The sequence below is a fragment of the Pseudomyrmex gracilis genome, unplaced genomic scaffold, assembly GCF_002006095.1.
Source record: "Pseudomyrmex gracilis isolate BER0280 unplaced genomic scaffold, ASM200609v1 scaffold_17, whole genome shotgun sequence".
In the NCBI taxonomy this organism is placed as follows: domain Eukaryota; kingdom Metazoa; phylum Arthropoda; class Insecta; order Hymenoptera; family Formicidae; genus Pseudomyrmex; species Pseudomyrmex gracilis.
Genome location: NW_018020601.1, coordinates 101358 through 117329, shown reverse-complemented (window position 1 = coordinate 117329; position 15972 = coordinate 101358). Strand labels below are relative to the sequence as shown.

Genomic DNA, 15972 nt, shown 5'->3' with positions numbered 1-15972 from the left:
GTGCATGTTGGGTGTACACAAAGTGGCTCTCACAAATTAGTCGGAGCCAGTTAGTGTAATCAGTACACACACCGATGCGGTGTTGCACACAATTGCACCAACTCTACACAGGTGGCACACCGGTGCAGACCAGCCGAAATCGCTATTAGAATCGGCTACTCGGCCGCTGTCGTCTGCTACGCTGTCCAGAAGGTAGTGCCATCTAGTCGGACGACAAGGATAGATCAACATATTGTTTACATGGCATGCTTTCACGGCGTACTGACACGTGATGTTTGCTGGGTGGATATTATTAAATTCGATTTTTCTACAGTCGATAAATTGGCACAAGAGATTTATCCTACAGCATAAAAATAAAATGTCGTAAAAATATCTAATAGCGATTTCGGCTGGTCTGCACCGGTGTGCCACCTGTGTAGAGTTGGTGCAATTGTGTGCAACACCGCATCGGTGTGTGTACTGATTACACTAACTGGCTCCGACTAATTTGTGAGAGCCACTTTGTGTACACCCAATATGCACCTATGCGGTGTACTGAGCTCAGACGAATACGCGGATCCAGCAAAGAACTGCTGCCATTTGACCAGCCGAACACACAATTTGCACCGACACCCGAAATGTACAATCGGTGCAAATCAGCCGAAATCGCTATAAAAGACGTTTATATTATTTTAGCCATCTTTTAGACATCTTTCGGATTTTACCATTGTAAAATCAAAGCGAAAACTAATGTGTTAGAAACTGATAAAGTAATTAAAATATATGCGTCACTATGAACCATTCATAACAGCCGGAGCCATCTTTTGGAAACGGACCGAATTAATTTGTACTCCAATACTTTATAAGGATTTTAAATACATCCTTTAATTGAAGATTGCGTAGCGTAGGGGTATCGTACTTGGTTAATAGTGACCACTGGATTATCGCGTAATAAAAAATGTCACCAACTGCCCTTGTCTCTAACTGCCCCACTCTCTCCTACTTGTTTGTTGTCACGCAAATTAGTAAAAGTAAATCTTGATCACACAGAATGGTTTTTGGACTCAGATTGAAAAAAAAAAAAAAAAATGTGTACAGCTGGTGATTGTATATCCGGAAGGGCTCACTTTGGTCATAAAATTTAGATTTTTTGTTGTCTGATCTAGTTGCTATAGATCTAGTTGCTAGATCTGTTTTAAACGAATTCACTTTCGCTCTCACGTTATTCTTATTCTTACTCAAATTAGCCGCTGGAAAACACAATAACGTATTAATAACTCATTATAAGTCATTATAATCTTTTTGCACGCAAGTGTGCGCGCGTGAATTTAAAGTTTTTTTTTTTTTTTTTTACTATTTAATTTCGATTTTACGATAAGCGACTGTATTTTTAATGTAAACATTGACAGCATTAAATAGTATATATTTAAGAATGTTTTATTTAGATTTAATTAAATAAACAGATTTTTACAAAAAATTCATTTGTATTATATTTGTATCTACTTATAACAATGCGTTGATTCTAAAAATTGTTGATTCTAAAAATTTTCTAAAAATTATAAATCAATTAATAGATCGTAATCTCGTAAATATGTACAGAACTGCTTTTAAGATTCTTCTCTCTTGCATAATTAGCATGTGTAAAATAAAAGATGATGATTATTCCTCTCAATTGATAATCCATATCTAATGCACAGCGAACTTTGAAAACATTTTACATAATAACTGATTAATTAATTTTTGTAATTTTTTTCTTTATATAAAGTAATGATAAAACAAATCTTACAGATAGAATCTTCTGTTTGATATTTTTTTGTGACGTTTTGCAAACATATTTCAGAAGTGGACTTTGCGATAAAGAAATAAACATGGTTTCATAAATTTTATCTAAACACATTTTAAAACACTCAAAGATCAATAAGAGTCAATTGTGATACATCAATGTCAATTAACTCTTATTGACTTTTGATCGAAAGATTCTTCTGCTTAAATCACGCAGGCAATTTTTTTATATTTTACTATCTTTTGTACTCATACAATCTTGATTTTTCCTTAAACATTAAAAATCTATTCAAAATTGAACAAAAGAAAGATAGTTTAAAAAATATTTAAAATTCGAAAACTCATTTGTTCTTTTATTCTCATCCTGCAATAGCGCGGCGAATACTCGCACATATTAAACGAGCTTGAACGTGTTTATATGAAGATATATACATATATACATATATGTGTACACACACACACACGCGCGCGCGCGAACCTTTACAAGCAAGATACATTTCTGCCGATTCGGCGATCATTCGCTGAAGTGAAGGTGCGAGCGAAGCAACGCATTCCATTCAGTGTACCGACAACCGCTGTGCCGGTGAGACGTTGTCAATTTATTTAAGGTGTGTCTTGTACAACGCGTGTGCATATGTGCGCGAAGATGTGAGATTTGCGTGCGCGTATAATAATTCTGAATATTTTCCAACGTATATGATTTTTGAAATTGTTTATATGTACGTTTTCGCGTTAATGCATCTAGTATTTATCACTTGAAAAAAGTAGATAAAGAGTATATTTTAATAATCAACATTTTGAATCATATATTATTATTTCAAGTTGCAATCAAAATGCACTACATACAAAACAAAGTCGCAATCTCGAGTATGTATGTGCATCATTTCTCAAAAAATAAAATCATTCCTGTAATTGTTTTCTTTCTTATTTGACTTCGAATATACAGGGTGTCCCAGAATTGGTGCAACATCTCTTGTTGACAGATAAAAGAAGTAAAACTGAGTCGATAAGTCCTATACCATTTTGCTAGATTCGCAATAGTTACCGAGATCTTAATTAACAAAGATCCGCGAATAAGCGTGCATCGGGCTGTCTTACGCGCGTATAAGATCTCGGTTTTTTAATTTAATTCGGAAAAACTTCACTTTTAGAGATTAACAGTTAAAAATAGAAAACTTACTTAAATATAAAACTTTTATGAAACAAAATACGAAATTTTTAAGAAAATAGAAAACATACTTAAATATGACGATAAAGTTCACTTTCCGTATCTCGATTCTAACGATTTCTATTAGTTCAGACTCTGCGTTCGATTATTTTAATTCGATCGTGCAGTTACATCGTTTTGCGGTCAGTTGAAATTGTAGTTTGAAAATTGAAAGTGCATTTTGTCGGCTACTATACAGGGTGTTCTGTAATTGCCGTCTCACCTGCCGCTTGTAGGCAGATAGAAGTGGTTATTCTAAGATAAAAAGCCCTATACCACTTTGGAAGATTTGCAATAGTTACCGAGATCTTATTAACAAAGATCCGTGAATAAGCGTGCATCGAGCTGTCTTACGCGCGTAGGACAGTCCAGCGCGCTTCGCACGATCACATTTTAATGTGTATATGTTATAGTATATGCTGTTATACATGTGTATATCACACATGGTATTATATTAGCTCCTCCCATTCCGTTGCTACGGCATGCGCGCGCAAAAGATTGACGTTGTCCTTACGCTGGATGCACGCTGATTCACGGATCTTTATTAATTAATATCTTGTTAATTATTGCGAATCTTCCAAAGTGGTATAGGACTTTTCGTCTTAGAATAACCTCTTCTACCTACAAACGGCAATTACGGGACACCTTGTATATGTTCGATATAAATGATTAATATTAAAATTTGTCATTTTTCTGACAGAGGTTTTCATCGACCGGAACTCATTAGGATAATTTAATTTTGTGTTTAGTCTTTATATTTGAATTTACAACTTTTTAATCACTGAATTGTGTGCGTAAAAGTTACTAGTAAACATATATCCTGATAAACATATATTCTTAGATTTAAGAGATATTACAGAGATACTAATAAACAAAGGAGGATATATTCTTAGAGAAGGATATTCAAAAGATGTATTTAATAAGAATATAAGAGATTGTTAAAAGCTATTAAAAGAGCTTTTATAACATGTTTTTTGGTATGAATGTCAGATGTCGGATTGCAACACTGAAAAAAAAACTTGTTTGTCATGTAGTTTTTGACTTTTATTTTAATGAAGAAACGGCAACTATCCACTCTTCTAACAGTCGTCAGTTAACGTGACGACAGTGAGAAAGAGCAAATTCTCACACAGGTCCACCTAATTTACATCTATATAACAAGTCGCGCTCGTAAAAATAAATGGTCCGCTTTCTTTGCCTGGTCAATAGAACTGGATTCTATGCATACATACTGGATGAAAGTTGTTGCACACAACATTGTAACGTCTTGATTCAATGTCGAGGAAGTTGTATAAGGCACACGCGAGTCATTGCCAGACACGTAAACATGTATACTACGTTTTATAATACATGCACACACAGGGAGATTTTTTTTTCGCGCCTAATATACTGATCAAATTACTTTCAGTAGCGGTTACCTTAGTTTGAAAATTATAAGCTGAGGATGATTAAAAATAAATGATCAAAAAATGTCCAATTAAAGAAAAATTATGTGAATTATTTATAATCACCTCCTTTCGTGGATACTACAGGCTGTAAGATCTTTTATATATTTTAGTTATTTTGAAACCTGTTTATTATCTTATAAATTACCTTCTATTAATGTATGCACATTTAACGAAGATAAAAGCAGGAGTGATTCGTTTTTTTATCGGCTATTAGTCGGAATCGCACAAGGTCATTCGTATTGTTATGTAAAAATGAATAAATCAGAATTATGTAGCGATAGAAAAAACAGCCGATGTTTTTGTATCATATCTCTTGACTTTTCACCTTCTTGACCTTCAAGAAAGATATTATTTCTTTTTTTATATGACATGATATTTTTTCATCTTGTAACGTATTTAAATAAAAATAAAATCTAATCGCTGCTTTGCTATACGTGATTACGTAATAAATTATCTGAAGAACATTTTCTTTATTTATGTTTATATAAATTTTTCTGACAAAGATATATATGTACTACCGGCTTGACATAGCTAATCTTCGTCGATTCACCGACAGTCCAAAAAATGGCAGGCTGAGCGATCGTTCGAGTCACAGCTGTGTAGAAAGCTCGACTGACAAGAAGACATAATCCGAACCGATTTTAAAACCACGCACAACAGTAAACGTGCCGCCAGAAATTCTCGTGTACAAGGTGCCACTATGACATACTTACGCACGATTGGGGAAGTAATTGGTTTCTTGGTGTTGTGTTTCATCATGATAGCAGAAGCCACTGTCAAATGGCTTATCCCCAGGAGATACAGAATGAAGAGCATAGATGGCGAGATCGCCCTTGTAACAGGGGGTGGCGGCGGACTGGGCAGACTTCTCTCTCTCAGGTTGGCCAACCTGGGTGCTATCGTCGTCGTATGGGATATAAACGAGGCCGGTAAGTCAAATAACGGATTTTTAAACAGGAACATTCCAGGATAGTTGTTATTTTCATACAAAATATAAATAAATAGAAAAAGAACTCGGCGATTGTAAATTTTTTTTAACGTGGTGGAAATGTTTTTTTGCATACCCTGACCCGGGGGAGGAGCGACCGCGATTATGCGAAAAGCGGTTGTGATTTTAACTTAACCTAACCTAATTTTACCGAGGACAATGGATTTCGGAGGTATTGAACGCAATACCAAAAAGGTTTTTATTTTGCCCGTGCCAAATCGAAGTACAGAAACTCTTTTGCCAATAATATCGAAAATATGTCAAAATTAGTTAAAAGGCCGATACGAGCAGTAAAATACAAGGTGGTCGTGTATAAGTAGAAGTCTTTATTCAAAGAAAAAAAACACAAACGTTTCAGTCCACAAGTTTGGACCTTCTTCAGTGTAATAAAGATTACATCTAATGTGAAAAATAAAATAAAAAATTAGCGCAAAGAATACATTGTGATAGAATCGAAAAATAACAAAATAATAAAACTCACTAANTAAAAATATATAATAGCTCACAACATCACACTATCAGACAAAACGAATGATGAGAAAATATGTCATACCTGGTTCTATCATTTATACCGACAAATGGCGTGCCTACGATATTTTGCGTGACGAAAATTATACGTACTTTTCAGTTAATCATGCGCAAAATTTTGTAGATCCTGAAACTGGCGTTCATACGCAAAACATTGAAAGATTATGGAGAGATATGCGAGCAAATATTTTGCGATACGGCACGCGAGATTACCATTATATCCACTATCTCGCAGAATTTGTGTTTAAAAGAACATGTAATTATAATGAACGAATTAATGCTTCTTTTGAAATTATGAGTTCTATGTATCCACTAAATAATGTAAATACTGATTAATAAATACAATATATCCTACAATATAAACATGTTAAGTCATAAAATTGTCGTCGTAACTACTTTTTTTAATGACAAATAATCAACACACACTTGAGAGTTTTGCATGCAAAAACCATGAAAGGGGTGAACATGTGAGGGGGTAAGAGGCTTCGTTCCTTACCCTGCACGTCCATTCCGTAATACTGTTATCCAACTTCAATCTAATTTCTAAAAGACAGAACTTTTCTTTTTCTCAAAAAAAGAAATGAGCATTGTCTTGATTTTGGATTTCACCGCGCGGATTTTCACCGCCCTTCACCATGACTCCGCCATTCTATGGTTTGACGCAATATTTCAAGTGTTTCCGAAGCGGATTTCTTCAATTTAAAACGAAATTTAATTGCAACACGTTGCTCCATCGTAAAAATCGTGACACGCGTAATCGAACACACACACTTCCGACATTTCGCACTCGCTACTGAATCGAGATAGCGCTGTGAAATTTTTACAGTAGCTAAAGGAAGAGTGAAAAAAAAAGTCCCGCAATGGAAACACAGATACAACGTCAGTCCCGGAACTTTTTGAATGCTTTGTGTACAGTATACGTGTTGTGTATGTACTTGGCGTCTTTTTTTACCTTTTTTTGAAAAGGTAAATTTTTCGAGATATCATACATTTTCTATTTTGTAAGACAGGTTTTATAGAAAAAGAAGTTTTAGTAGTAAAACAAACAAAAGTTTACTTGGTGTTACTTTTTGATATTACTTCTTTTGTAAAACAGATTTTTAAAAGAAATAATTGTACCTATATAATAATTATACCTATGAATTCTCATGCGTTCTTGTTTATTACATCGAAGTTCTATATATAAATAATTGACGTACTTGTAATATTTTCTTTGTAAATCCTCTATGTATAAAAATATCCATATTTAAATTTATTTAGGCAGTATACGTAAACAGTATACGTAACCTTGATACAACTTTTTAATGAAAAGCGAACGACGGCTAAAACCTTCTTGTTACTCAGGGACATGTCCTTCAAGATCAAAGTCATCGGGCTGGGTCCGGTTTTGTAAACATTTATTTAAGTTGTGCAAAAAAATGTTCGTAAAACAGGTCGGTTCAGCATCTTCTTAACGTATGTTTCAATTTGTTGTTGATACATTTGTATCACAATGAAACACTTTTTTTTAAATTCTTTGGTGCTATAGTCAACGGTCGAGCGCTAATTTTAGTCGACAACGCCGAATGTAACTGTAGGTATGTGGCTAAAGACTGTCAGTGACATTGCGCGGCGCACGTGCGTCGTACCGTGTGTAAATTAATCTACAAATACAAATTTCTTCCTCACCTGTTTTTTGTTTATTATATCAGTTTTATTTTAGTTTGTTTTGTTTTATTATTATTTTTGCCGTATCTATTAATATTAATTTTAAAACACATGCGCAGTTATACCTGTTGATTTAATTTTATTAACTTGAACAAATTAATGTGCTTATTGTTTTTGTCGCTATTTGCATTTACACTTATACAGGGTGTCTGAAAAATGTTGATACATCCGAAGTGTGAAGATACATTGAATCAATCTGAACAAAAAAGTTTTGTATCATGTTGCAAAATTCGCAATAGGTATTGAGTGATTAATTAATACATGTAACCCAATAAGCGCATAAGAAGCAATAGTTCGGACTTAGTAGGCGTGTATGATTTTCAGTTGTAAAGAAAAATAGCTTACTTCATGTAATTTCCTAGAAGATGAAGAAAGCAAGAGGCGGAACAAACAAGCAAGTGGCGAGTAACACAGCTTCTTGCAATCAGCTGATTCTCACAACTAAAACTTACACACGCCTACAGAGTTCAAACCATCACTTCCCACGCTCTCATTAGATTACATGTATTAATTAATCACTCAATAACTATTGTAAATTTTGTAAAATGGTACATAACATTTCGATTCAGATTACTTTAATCCACCTTCACACTTCGGTTGTGTCAAAATTTTTTAGACATTCTGTATATCTATAAATCAAAAAAACAACATGATATTTTGAGAAAAATCAATCAAAGTAAAAGTCCCATATTAGAACGTAATTGCATTAACATTTTTTTGACACGTAACGAGGATCCTCAGGCAAAAAAGAGTTATAAAGGATGGAACTACTATTTAGAAATAGTTATTACTACGTAATACACACGCGATTCATATGTACAATTTGTTTGATAAGAGCGTGTACGAAACTTTGATCTGGGAACTGTTAAACGGGAAATTCATGAGAAGCAAGTAGAAGAACTTTTCTCTTAAGATGCTTTTATGAAGAAAGCCTCAGTTGTCGTCTGACCTTAGTGACAGAAGGACATATTTCGCCATGAATGTTTCATACGCATTGCGTTTCGAGGCCGCGTTTCTCTGTACATGTCCAAAAGAATAAAAAATGTCGCTCGAAGCGGCTGCTAAAGTATGAGAACATCTAAGGTATTTGTAAATAAGTGGATGGAAGCTATTTAGAGATAAAAAAGTCAATGACCTGCCAGAATAAGGCTCTGCGCAGAAAACGAAAAAACGAGGACAAATTAATCTTACGATTGTTTACAAACACTCCTCATCTATCATCGCGTGGCGAGCAAGCGTTATTGGAAAAAGGTATAAATATATCGTGTGAGACAATACAAAGACGTATTTTTTTTTTCACTTCATTACAATAAATAATTTTAAAGTTATGCCTAACACGTTTTTATCAAACGGACTACTATCTAGTATATATTTTGTTTTGTGTTTAAACTTTTTGTATAACAATGTATTATATTTTTGGGATAAAAAAAATATCAAATTAGTTTGCTCTGTGTAAAAGAAGCAAGAAATTACATTGAAAAAAACAGTTTTGTTGAGATTACAAAAATTTGGTAATCTCAATCAAAATTTTCAGAACACTTTATTTGGTTTGATTTATCAAATTTTTGTTATCTCAACAAAACTGTTTTTTCAGTGTACATTATTTGACATGTTTATTATTTCCTCAGAGCGTCGTGGTAATCGAAATTATCGAGAAAGTCAATTTCGCGAAAAACCGCTACTACTTGTAAATTATCTTTCTCTTCTTCTTGTAACTTTCTTCTGCATTAATTGCTTTACAATTTTGTATATAATATGTTGTTTCACTTTTAAATTCTGCAGCACAAGTTTATATATCGGCAAACAGGCGCGGTTTTATTGCTGTTTTTTTAAATATTGACGAAACTTATAAAAAAAATACAGCATGCAAACGTTTTCAACTTTACGACTATTTTTACAACTATTTTTAGGCATCGAGGAGACAGTCAAATTAGTACGAGCAGCCGGCGGTATCTGTTATGGCTATGTTTGCGATTTGTGCGATCGGGAAGACATTTATAACAAGGCCAAGATCATCACAGAAAAGATTGGGAAGGTAATTAATTCTCTCTTCTACATCTATAAAAAACCAAACTTATACAAACATATGATTAAAACAAAGAACAATTAAGTGACATTGTTACACAAAATGAATGAAAATTGCATTACTTACTACTGTTACGTCCTGGCCTACGGTAACGGTCGGGCCCTTGGGGAGTGACGTAACTGACACATGACACTTTGCGTGTCTACTCCCGGCACAGTGTTATAAAAGTGCATTGTTTTGCATAAAAAATTTGTAATTTAAAAACTACGGTAAAAATAGATTATTACTAATTACTAATTGTGGTTTTAAAAAGCGGATACTTAATTGTACGCAACATGTAAACATATATGCAACATGTTTTATTTATTGGAACTAGATGGGACAATACATAATGCAGTGTGATACTTGTCATAAAAACAAGTGAAACAATAATTTTCAACGACAGTGTGCACATCGTATATGTTTCGATAAATGTCCGCCTTGAGTTTTCGAAATATGTTACAATATGCATGATTTGCTTTCAAATTAACAAACGAGAGAGATGTTAAAAAAATACTTGAGACGCTTATTTTTAATATTTATTTAATGATTATTTCAATAGAAACACACAATTGGCTCAGGCACAGTAACTCGGCTCTATTTTTATCCTATTTTTCTGCTTATGACATAAAAGTCTACGTTGCGTCACATAAAACGTTGCAATATCTTGACTCACTTATAAAATATCTTCTGAGAAACAATATTTTTGTGATTCCATCTTCGCGAGTTTACAACGCTGCCAGTTTTTGAAATTACTGTTTTAATACTTTTTTTTTTATTTTGCGAAAGTTTATGATTTTCTCAAGAGTGATTAATATTTATTTTGTATATTCTATTTAGGTGACAATTCTCATTAACAATGCAGGCATCGTTACAGGAACGAAGTTCCTAGATACTGCAGATAAACTTATCATCAGGACGATGAACGTGAACATTATGAGTCACTTTTGGGTAAGTAAAACTGATTCAAAATTTTTCTCTTTCCGCCGTACTTAAATATTGAATTTAATATTGATTCTAGTTTCTCTCGCTGCAGACAATAAATTGTAACATCTGCATAAGCGCGAGAAATCGTGTCCGATTTTTTTTTATATTAGTTGTGAAATGTAATTCTTTTATCTACTTCCCTGATAGCCAAGCATGTTTTGCAAAATCATGTAACTTAAGGCTGAGCTGAAGTTTTCAACTAGTTGCTGTGTGTATTTGCTGAAAACATGATGCATAGTCATACGTAATCGACAACACGAAGGCAAATTTGAGACATTGTGTGTCAACAGATTCAGAGCAAACGAAGAGCAACTATTGCTCATTACGTTGTCAACAAAATGACTTTTAGTCATAGAAAATTCTTTGCTTTGTCATTCGTTTTCGGCAACATAAGAGCAACAAAACGGTAACAAAACAAGACACCGATGTCTGTACTTTTGTCGTATGATTGGTAAAAACTGTTGACATTTATTTATTCTATCTTTGTAGCCCATTAAATGTCAAAAACGAATGACCGTCTTTTAGAATAAGTAGACAAAAATAATTATATTTTAGTAAGGAACAAGCGGACTCGCGGACTGAGTGCAGATTGTCACTAACTGCCTCAGCCCGGGGCAATTCAATTAGAGATGAATGTATCGTTATACTAATTGCGTTATTTTCACTTTAATGACTACGATGAAGGATTGTCAGTACCCTAAACAAAAAAGAAGGCTTATGCTTGTTTTTTAATTCAAAACATTAGATCCTAAGTAGCTTATATTGCCTTCAGGACGTAAAAAAAAAAAATCTGTCTCTAACTGCCCCACTCTCCTCTACTTTATTTTTCAGATGAAGTTATCGAGAACTTATCAGAGATGAGGAAAATTGGGCAAAAGTGAAATCAGGCCTTCAAAGATTAATTCGAGTGAAAAATCTCGAATTAATTCCCTTCTTACAGCTCAATGTGCCACTGTGTTTTTTTTTTTTTTATATATCACCGTAATATCGTGATGCATTTCGGCAGATATTTTAATGTTACTGTAATATTACATTAACATTACGGTAATATTTTGAATATTAGAATGTAATATTGCAATGGAAAAATAATATTACTGTAATATTGCAGTAATATTACGTGCTATGTATAATATATGTTTTTTTTATAAAGTATAAATGTAAAAATATTCTTATGACATAAAAATTATTTTCTAAAATGAATCTTATTATTAAAAAACAAATATGTATAAGAAACTTGCAAATAAGTGTTGCATTTTTAGTTAAAACTACAAATTATGATGTAACATGCCATGACAAATTTGTTATTTCTCTACATATTTAATTAAAATATAGAATTTGCAACTACCGTACCGTTTGAATATTTTTGCGATTGACTGTGATAATACTGGACTCTGAATACTTTTTATTTTACTCTGAAAAGAGAAGTCAAGATCTCTCCCGATGCCGGTGTGAAAAGAGGTCTCATGTGTTCTCGAGGCCACTCGTAGAATTTTCGCAACGAGACTTCGATGTCGAAATGATCGATGTAATCTGCAATAATTACGCGCGCAGTGATATTAAATTATTACTCAATCTCTCGTTACAAATTTTGGGTTTGAAAATCTAAAGTCGATGAATCCAAGTTGATTGTTGCAAGTTCGTTTCGTACTCGTAGAATTATGCGGCAAAGAATTAACAGCGAGACATTTCGTTCTATCTGCTACATGCTCTTAGTAGTGGCGTTAGTCAAGTATGTAGAAGAACCGGTTGCGCGCGCGCGTGCGTGCGTTACTGCAGTAGTGTTGCTACATAGTCATATGTCTGTCTTGCGACAGACATATTGCTTGCCAAACGCAAATTATTTCCTTTAATTTGAATTCTTGCTTAATCGACGATACAAATTTTCGGCACAGAGCGAAAGATTCCTTTTCATTTTAATAAAACTTGTCTCAGCTAATAGACTCTCTGTAGCAACAAATAGTTACGTCGTAATAATAAAATGTTCTACAAACATGTATACATGAAACAACACAGGTGCTGTTTCGGTGACGATTTCTCTCAGCGTCTTTTTGTTAATATTACTTTCATCAAGAAATTTGTCATCTCCGAGTTGCGGAAAATAGTGGAAAAAAAGAAAGAGAACATTTATTAGTCAAAACTTACTTCTATCCAAATACACATTTGTAATATTGAAAAATTGTTGTACCGATATAAAAAGTGATAGAACTCAAATACAGAGCAAACAAATAGATTCTATACAATCTTGTTCCTGTATAATTTGAATATGTATTCGGGAAAAAAGTTCTTCATATATACATATAGACAAATTCTATATTTGATTATATTCCAGTGAAGAAAAATTAGTTCAGAAAACGTTTTTATAAACGTTTTCCTTAGCACCAAAGACCGTCCGGGAACGATTCTGTGTCGAATTTTTTGAAGACTATCTCATTGGCACACGTAGTTACTTCTGGATATGTTCTGAAGAACTATCTATAGAACGTTTTCTGGACGTTTGTTTGCGACAATTGGCAAGAGTTGCGATATTAAATGTGCTGGGCCATAGTAATACTAGGCCATTAAATATTACACTGAAAAAAGTTTTGTTGAGATGACCAAAATTTGATAAATCAAATCAAATAATTTGGTTAATATGATTAACCAATCATTTGATTGTTCCAATAAAAAAAATTTGGTTCTTTTTATTTAGTTTGTATAAAAAAATTTTTCGCGATTTGCGCTCTCACACAGCTTTGGTGAGATTTCACTCAAATTAATATTTGGAGGCCCGATTCAGCTCGCCGATCAACTGATGAATTCCATTGAAAGAGACCTGACCTGAAAAAGATCCTAAAGTGATAGCGGAATTCGAACTCGAGACCTTTATATATTTCTCAGCTTCTGCACTCATTGTCAGTCCGCGAGACCGCTTGTTTCTCTACTAAAATGTTCTTATTTCTACTTATGTTTTATTGATGTATAATATATATACATTCCCTGGAGATGATTATCAAACGAACTGAAAACGAATTATCCTGAGATCATTTCAGCACCTATTTTCTTCACTGGGGTATGATTAAATACAATTATATATAACTAGATATAGAGAACTAACTAGACATAGATATAGAACATAACTAGTATATAACTAGATATAGAATTTGTCTACATATGAACTTTTTTCTCGCGTATATTGAAAAATAAAAATCTTTCTCTTAAAAAGTTATGCTATGAAGAAGAGATGTTTACTTAACAAATTCAGAGGTTCATATATTTATTTTAAATAAGTAAATCTGAGCAATCGTATAGTAAGTCTGTTTTGTCTTGTATGTATTACAAAGTAAAAGCAATAAATGCGGAGAAAATGATGAAGATAGAGAAAATATAGAAATTGCAATTAATTGCTTTTTTTGACAAGATTTTTGATCTTTCTTTTTGGGTTCCTTCATTTTCGAAATAATTTCATCTTCTATGAAATAAAGGAAGAGATTGCATTAAAAAGACAATAAATAAATGCAAAATAAAATTATTGGAATATACGTAGCGCAAAAACGGTGCAATGTCGAGTATAAAGGCAAACTACACGCTATCCGTAAAAGTGGGTCAATGATCTTCGCGAAGAAGAAAACGCACGCGCGGCAACAACGGTGGGATTTCTTGTTTCTTGATGTCACGGTCATTTCTCGATTGGATATCTTTGCCATCCACTTTCTAATGGCTTCCTTTCCATTTGTTTTAACGTGCAATAGCGATTCTATTTGCTCAAGTCATATTATATTGTTGTGCAAGCGATCTAGTCAGCTTATCACGTCACCTCGTCTTGCAAAATCGCAAAATTTTTGAAATAAAAAAAAAAAAAGATTTCAAGTTTAACATATCACACTATGTTATTTTTTTCGTTTTTGATCTGATGAAGTGCGCAATTAAAACAAACCAATTAAAAAAAATATATTTATATAATATATAAAATCGTACATGGTTCTACGATATTGAACTATCAATGATTGAACTATCAATAAGAGAGAATCCAATTCCAATTGGAATTCCAATTTCCAATTAGAATCGATATAGAATTTCCACGGAGAATCCAATATATTTTGGGAACATCTAACTGATTTCCGAATAAATCCCAAACAAATTTCTATGCGAGCACTAGCAGTCATTTATTCAGTAATTCATTATCAGTAAGTCCTCAGTAATTATCCAATAATTCTCAGTAATTTGCCAAATTATTACTGGATTATAGACTAGTAATTCATTATTCAATTTGGTTTAAGTAATTATAAGTAATAAATTTCTGTAAGAGTATTTACACCCTTTGGCGCTTGGCTTTTCTTGATCATGATATTTTTTTATTTTAAAGAAATTAAAAAAAAAATTAAAAACTTTTGGAAGTTTTAAAATTTCATATAAGAGAAATAATACCTAACAACGATTATCAAGAAATTAATCAAATTTTCTAGATAATTATGACGATGATTTGTGATTCTAGACTGTCAAGGCTTTTCTTCCGGCTATGTTGGAGAGCAATAAAGGACATATCGTGAGCGTAGCCAGTATGGCCGGACAAGTCGGGACGCCAAAATTGGTGGACTATTGCGCGTCCAAGTTTGCAGCAGTAGGATTTGATGAGGCTCTTCGAATAGAACTCGAGGTAAAAAAATCATTGCCTGATTGCAACATTATGATTGAATTATATGTTTCGTGCTCGTGTTATGTTTTAATAAGAAGATAGGAAGGAGGCAATAACGAGCTGTACACCTGATGTTCGGGTAAAATTCTTCTCTATTCCGAAGATTTAACAATTGATGCAAACGTTTCGATTTATTATGGGATCTTCTTCAGTCTATCAGTTGTCTTACGAAGGATGTTTCGCGTCTTCCTGTGTGCGGCTGACGGTTACTGAGTTGCCACTTCCTCTTTTTTTCTCGAACTAGACACTAAAGAAAATTCCATAGTAGATCGAAATGTTTGCATCAATTGTTAAATCTTCGGAATAACGAAAAATTTTACTTGAACATCAGGTGTACTGCTCGTTATTGCCTCCTCCTTATCTTCTTATTATGACTAGTTTGACCCACAAGTTGTGTCTCTTGTCTAAATCTGTCTGAACTCGTATTTTTTCCACTTTATTCTAGTACGAAGGATATAACATCAACACAACAGTCATATGTCCGTACTTCATCCGCAGCACCGGTATGTTTGACAACGTTAAGTCGAGGTAAGTAATATCTCAAAAAACTTATTTTTTCACAAAAAAAAGGTGAAATATCGTGTATACTTGGTTTATGTCTTTATTATT

At 33.3% G+C, this 15972-nt stretch overlaps 1 protein-coding gene across 12 annotated transcripts in view; it reads left to right on the top strand.

Annotated features, from left to right (window-relative positions):
- The first annotated feature begins 2278 nt into the window (after positions 1-2278).
- LOC109864083 (short-chain dehydrogenase/reductase family 16C member 6) overlaps positions 2279-15972 on the top strand; it is a 15482-nt gene continuing 1788 nt past the window's right edge. Inside the window, exons 1-6 of one of the 12 annotated variants that reach the window (XM_020444958.1) lie at positions 2279-2344; positions 4973-5345; positions 9550-9674; positions 10545-10655; positions 15163-15324; positions 15809-15891. In XM_020444958.1, coding sequence (XP_020300547.1) covers positions 5117-5345; positions 9550-9674; positions 10545-10655; positions 15163-15324; positions 15809-15891 — 710 coding nt within the window. In that variant the 5' untranslated portion in view covers positions 2279-2344; positions 4973-5116. The other 11 variants (XM_020444957.1, XM_020444950.1, XM_020444955.1 and 8 more) reach the window with 11 other exon arrangements.